Source organism: Platichthys flesus, chromosome 15 (assembly GCF_949316205.1).
Source record: "Platichthys flesus chromosome 15, fPlaFle2.1, whole genome shotgun sequence".
Classification (NCBI taxonomy): Eukaryota; Metazoa; Chordata; class Actinopteri; order Pleuronectiformes; family Pleuronectidae; genus Platichthys; species Platichthys flesus.
The window spans coordinates 7,642,700-7,649,255 of record NC_084959.1 but is presented as its reverse complement, the minus strand read 5'-3'; the positions used below and the strand labels follow the sequence as shown (position 1 = coordinate 7,649,255).

At 47.3% G+C, this 6,556-nt stretch overlaps 1 protein-coding gene across 1 annotated transcript; it reads left to right on the top strand.

Moving 5' to 3' along the window:
* Positions 1-240: 240 nt before the first annotated feature.
* Positions 241-5,556, top strand: spry4 (sprouty homolog 4 (Drosophila)). Its single transcript, XM_062406627.1, has 2 exons — positions 241-500; positions 2,900-5,556. The coding sequence occupies exon 2, from the start codon at positions 2,951-2,953 to the stop codon at positions 4,103-4,105; it is 1,155 nt and encodes a 384-aa protein (XP_062262611.1). The 5' UTR covers positions 241-500; positions 2,900-2,950; the 3' UTR covers positions 4,106-5,556.
* The last annotated feature ends 1,000 nt before the right edge of the window (positions 5,557-6,556 follow it).

Below are 6,556 nucleotides of genomic sequence, written 5' to 3'. Positions count from 1 at the left end.
TCGCGCATGCGCAGTGCCATACCCGAGTCCTCCCCATTCATAAAAATGTAACCTCCGCATTTCGGCCCTCCCGAGTTCCCTCTGCCCTCCCATTCACAAAAAAGAGAGAGAGAAGGAGAGAAAGAGAGGGAGGGAGAGAGAGGGGGAGGGAGGGAGGGAGGGGGCCGAGGCATCTGCGCAGTTCCCGTCCCTCATTTCCTTCCCTCTACCCTCCCATTCATAAAAACTCACTTCCCTCCCCCTCGGTGGTTGCAACATCATACCCAAAGCTCTGCGTCCACAACCGCAGTCGCATTTTACGCACCAGCGAGTGGAGATTAGTGGCGGAGACTCGCTCTCCCTTCGCCTGCACCTTCCTCAGATCATCTGGCTCCACGATATTTGGACTAATCCTCGCTCCGCGCCTGTGGAGCTACTCTCTCGCTCGCTCGGACTGGACTATAAACTGCGCGCAGACGTCGTGCGCAACGGAGAGATGAGATTTTTATCCTGAAACCACTGTAAGTTGTCCCCCCCCCTCGCGCCTCTCTCACTGTATGTCTCCCGGTTTAATATCAGTAACTTGTGCGTGTGGCTGCACAGACACGACTGCTCCGTCTCTCCTCTCTCTGTACGCTTCAACCCACTCCCTCCTCTCCTTGTGCCCAACGCACAGGCTCCAAACACTGCGCTTGTAAAATGTATATTTTGCAACAAGCTGCGAACCCAGAGTCAATATTTAACCCCAGCGAGCCGGGCTGCGTGCGTAGAGGAGGCGAGAGATGATCGAAACGCCGATTATTTTGGCAGCAAATGTGGATGTGAACACGCCGAGGGGTTTGATTTGAATGTCAGTGTCACGTTAAGAGGCAGCGGAAACAGGCGAGTGTTTCCACATCCGAAGCTCCAACCTGTTTTACCCCGGCTGGTTTGGTTGCGTGTCTCCTGGCTCTGCAGCGACCGCCCGGTTGCCACACCGTGTAGGTTGAGTCAGGTGTTTCTCGCTATTAACTCAATCTCTATATCCTCCTCACCTCTTTCTATTACGATCGTATTATGTTTTTTCTTAATCTTAAATTGGCCCATTTTCTCTGCATTTCGTCCAAAAGCCCCAGCTTTACGCATGGAATTACGCACTTCACCGGCGCCGCTTAAAACCAGCCCCGCAATCCGTGTGTCCGTCGGTGGCACACAGTGTTCCAAGTCCAACGTTATATTTCAGTCTTGTCCTAGCTACCGACGAGTGCGAGGTGCTGAATGCAGCGTTACCAGCGTCCTTAGCCTTTATAAACATGCAATTTGAGTATGTCGAGCGGCCGCCTCCGGTTTTTTATGACTCAGTTCATTCACACATTGAAGGGAGGGACGCACACGCGCGCCCGCACGCGCACAGTTCCGACTTTGAGCTCATAATGGTCGCGCTTTTGACGATCACAAGTGTCTGTGTCGGTGCCAGCTCAGTGTCGCAACAGGTTTCCAGATCAGGCGTTTGCAAAATCGGGGGGAATAAAGAGAAAGCGATGAACGCGAGCAGAGAGGGTATCAGGCAGAGGAAAGCGGTGACGACCACTGTCTCAAATGTAGAAATAGACCCTCAATATGTATGGTATGTTTGCGTAAAATGAACACGTTGAATGGAAAGAATAACCAAGAACATATCGCATCCGATGACCCGAGCGAACCTGGCTTTGTGGCGTATATGAGGCAATGAGGTGATTTGAGCCAGCGGATCTGTCAAATGTTCTACGTCCTATATCTGCGATCATATTTTTCTTATTCTGTAAAGAAGGATCTGATTTTTTGAAGGCTGCTGAGCGTTCATTGACGAAATGCATGGAACCCATTTCATTTAGTCTCATCACGACCGGGGCGCAATGATTCATGCTTGCAAAGCCGAGTGCAGCCAGAAGCGTCCATTCACAAAAAAGCTGCAGTTCATAAAATCTGCTTCATTCACAATTTCCCAGATTGGTCCGGTACTACACCGATTCAACTGTATAGACCTCACGTGTTAAGGGACAAAATGTGCAATAGCTATAGTCAAAGTTAAATGATATCCAGTGCATACTTATTCTCATTTTCCTGTGTGATTCTGTGCAAAGTCCTCGTCTCCTCTCGCCTCTTGTGTTAATTTCGTCTTTGTCAAACTCTCCTTTTCAAGCAGCCTCTCTTTGCTCTGCCTTGTTTTTGCATCTTTGAGTCTTTTGCATGCAAGCCCTGCTCTCTGGTGCTCCCTGCTCTTTAGAAGGGAGGCGATGAGAGCCCAACTTCTATTGTTCTAATGTCAAAGTTAGAATGGAGGAGGTCTGAAAACCCTGTTGGTATTCAGTCTAAAAATCAAGATCGGTTGGAAACTCAGATTATTGCCCGAGATCCGGCCCTGGAAAAGAAAAGAAAAACGATTTCTGTTGAGAGACTCAAATGCTTTGGTTAAAAAAAAAAGAAAAAAGATGAGGAATTGTCTTGGCTTTTGTAAATCACATATAAATACAAATACATTCAGTTTAACATGCTGTCTGATGTGTTGAAATCATTTGTCCCCTCTAGTTTGAAGTCTCAATCATGTGTCAATTTTAGTCACAAGATAAATGTTAATTCATCAGCAGCGTTAATTCAAACATAGCAGGAAATTTCAACCATCCACATTGTTTTATTTGAAGACTGGTTGTTTCAACCTTGACATAACTGGTTTGATAAAAGACAAATTAAGAATGTGTTCATGTACTGCACAAGTTGTTCTCATTCGCTAACCTGGCTGTCATTCAGTAATGTTCATGTAATTTTCTCACTGTCAAACACCTCTCATGATAAACTTGTTATTTGATCCTTATGATAAAGCCTGAAAAAGAGATTCTAAAGAGTAAAGAACAATATTGGTTTCTGCTGGTCGTAACTGTCTCTTTTGTATTTGTCTTTGCAGTCTTGCTAAATGCTGCTTTAGAGTGAAGACGTGCAAGGCACCAGCCTACACATGGAGTCCAGGGTTCCCCACCACATCCCCGGAGTGTCCTCCTCCCTCATATCCCAGCCCCTGCTGGACAGTCGAGTGCCCTACGGCCGCCTTCAGCACCCCCTCACCATCTACCCCATTGACCAGATAAAGTCCTCGCATGTGGAGAATGACTACATTGACAGCCCCGCTGTTGTCTGCCAGCAGCCCCCGAGCCAGAAGTCCGCAAACCGAAGAATCACCTGGCTGGGTCAGAATCAGGAGGGCTTCCTTGGGGCGAATCACAACCATCATCACAATCACCAACACCAGCACCAGCAGCAGGGCAGGTGCGAACCTCCCCCTCAACCGGACACCACCACCCACCCGTGGATTTCCTTCAGCGGGAGGCCAAGCTCTATCAGCAGCAGCAGCAGCACCTCGTCTGATCAGAGGCTGCTGGACCACGCTGCACCCACCCCAATGGTGGACCACAACCCAAACCTGCACCCCCACCAGGGCCCCTTCAACACAGTCACTGCCCGATCTCAAGGCTGCCTCGCTTCCTCTGAATCTAAGGTCCTTACCTCCTCCTCCTCTGCTTCGTCCTGCACCTCCTCCTCAAAATCGCTGGACCTCAAGCCTGCAAAGATGCCTGCGGGAGGTGTGGGCTCCACTGGTGGCCAGCAGGGATTGACGCTGATTCCTTCCTCCCCAGCCGAGAAGAAGCACCTCCTTCTCTGCGAGCACTGTGGGAAATGCCGCTGCACCGAGTGTACGCTTCCCAGAACCCTGCCCTCTTGCTGGGTCTGCAACCAGGAGTGCCTGTGCTCTGCCCAGAGCCTGGTAGATACAGCCACCTGCATGTGCCTGGTCAAAGGGATCTTCTACCACTGTACTGAAGATGAGGATGATGAGGGCTCCTGTGCCGACAAGCCCTGCTCGTGCTCCCAGGCCAACTGCTGCGCGCGCTGGTCCTTTATGGCTGCCATTTCCCTTGTCCTGCCTTGCCTGGTCTGCTATCTTCCAGCCACGGGCCTGGCCAAACTGGGACAGAAATGTTACGACAATGTTAGTAGGCCCGGCTGCCGCTGCAAGAACCTGCAGGGTGGCGTGAGCGCACCTGTGTGTAAAAACGGAGGCGTGGAAGCGAAAGTTGGGACTTTAGAGAAGCAGCAGCCACAGCAGGGGTCATGATACTGGACCTAACTGGCTGGCATCGGCCGTGCTAAAAATAGACAGGACCACACAGTACTTGCTAGCTCTCTAAGGATAGGACAATCCAACACCAACCCCTTAAACTACCCCATTAATCTGCTGGAAGATGACTTATGTAAAACAAAGGTACTTAAATGGCTTTTTGTTTGATAGGGTGGTGAACAAAAACGGGCCTGGTCTGAGAGAGGTGGCTAGTTGAAATGGCTAACCAGCCCCTCTGAGATTCGATTTTTTTTTTTTTCATCGTTTTTTTGTTCGATTTTTTTTGTTTGTTTGAAAGAGGGACACAAGAAGAAACGACGAGATTGTGGGACTGGTGTTTGTGTTATTGTGCAAAGATGGCTGAAGGCACAAAAGTCATTGTACCTCTCTGCTGCTCTGTTATTTCTTAGCTAATTTTGTATCGGTGACTAACCAGAAGCTGGTTGCGGATCCTTGGATAACATGGAAGTTATGTGACGGAGATAAATAATCTGTGCGACCCCTCCCACCCCCAAAAAGCACAGCCCTGTGCCCCCCCCCCTGTCTGAACAAACAGGAAGAAGAGTGATTACCTATAGAGTGGCTTTAGGATAGGCCACTGCAGAAGTGAAACCACCACTTACTCACTCACTCTCTCTGCTGTTATGATGATCACCGTCTCTTAGTGTCACTATTGTTCCTCTGACACCTTAAAATGCTAGCTTGGTATTGCTAACACTTAATCTTCACGGAGAGCCTGTAAAAACTAACTTTTTGAGACTTTAAAATAATAGTAATTTCCCTTAATTCTCACTGCAGGTGAGGGAGAGATAATCACTTTACAGCGTGTGTTCCTACTTTGGGGGGGATGAAGCACAGACATTCTAAAAGATTTTGAATGCAGTTCACCAATCACCTCGGAGGTAATGCATGTCATGACCTGCATGCTCTAGTGTAATGGTTACCCACCGTGCTAGAAGTCGATGTGTCGTAGAGAAACGTGTGAAAAAAAAGTACACCCAACCTTCTCAGGGACTGTTACGGTAATCCTCTCTAGAACTTGGCCTACTGCATGTTGATTTCCAAACTGCCTAAGAGCCTGGTCTGCTTCCTCTTTGCACAAGACGGCAAAGAAACATTTAGGGCAAAAAGGCAATACTGAATAATTTAAAACAAGTAAGCTAAGTGAGAGACAAACGGGCCAGAAAATTGTGTTTCCGGAGGAGAGGTGGGGTGGGGGGTGACAAGGTATAGAGAGTGACGAGGTGGAGAGAAGGCATAGCAAAAAGTTGTTGTTGTTGTGTTTGTATCTATTCAGCCTACGTCGAAATCAAACCTGCCACTTGCACAACCTTTTAAGGACGGGGCAACCCCCTTAAAGGATGTACTAAAGCACAGTATTAACCACCTCAGCTATCTCACATTACATTGGCGTGCACTACATTTAGCCCACACACCCCAGCCTCCCCTTACACACACAGTGTCTTCATTCAATTCTAATCATTATGCTGCGTAGCTGCGTTAGTCAGATAGTCTATCTTTTATTCTCAAAGTCTATTTTTGTGGCTTGCATGACGGTCTGAGGACTTTGCCAAAGGAAAGCTAGCGTACAGTAGCATGTTCTCGCTGTCTGAGTGATCACAGTCGTTATGCACTCTTGCCAAATGGGAGATGACGGCAGTTGGTTCTTAAAGGCACCCTGCCCTTTAATACGGATGGCCTTTTCTGTTTGGCATAAAGGCACACTGCCTTTTTTTGCTCTGTAACACACCTCTCTTTCACGTTGGACCCTAAACTTCCATTCGGGCACCGAACGTTGCTCACACCCACATTTGTCTTGTTGCACAAAGTCGATATTACACAGGATTTTTAAAAAAGGAAAGAAAAACTGTCCTTAGTCTTGAATGTATGAGGCAATATTTTCAAAACCTAGCAATTCAGTCTGAGAGAAAGATGCCAAATCTGAGAATGATTGTGTGACTGGGCAAAGGCCCGGTTTGTAGGTGGGCAGCAAAAATCACAAATGTTTTGACAATATATTTAGTAATAGCGCTATGCAGGTGAAATGTTATTTGCTGTAAATAGTTTCACAACATTTGTGTTCTTTAGAAGAGACTTTTAATGTCCTTGAAAGATTGCATGGTACATTATAACTACAATTCAGTACAAAATATGTAGAGATTATATTAGATATATATATTTTGAGGGTAAGATAAAGATGTTTTTCGAGGTCGCGAGAAAAAGAAAAAGAGGGAGGGTGGAGAGAGAATGGTTCGGGGGGGTTGGGGAACAAACATGACAAGTCTTTCTATCATTAGCACTTGATTTAGAAAAGTGTACCCGGCAATAATAAAAAAACTAAAATAAAAAAATCCTGCTGTTAATGCTATCCACGGCTCATTAGCAGTCGAGAGGCTAAGCTAATTCCCTGGTTCCTCTCCGAGTCCCAAAGACTGTGGACTCATTGAA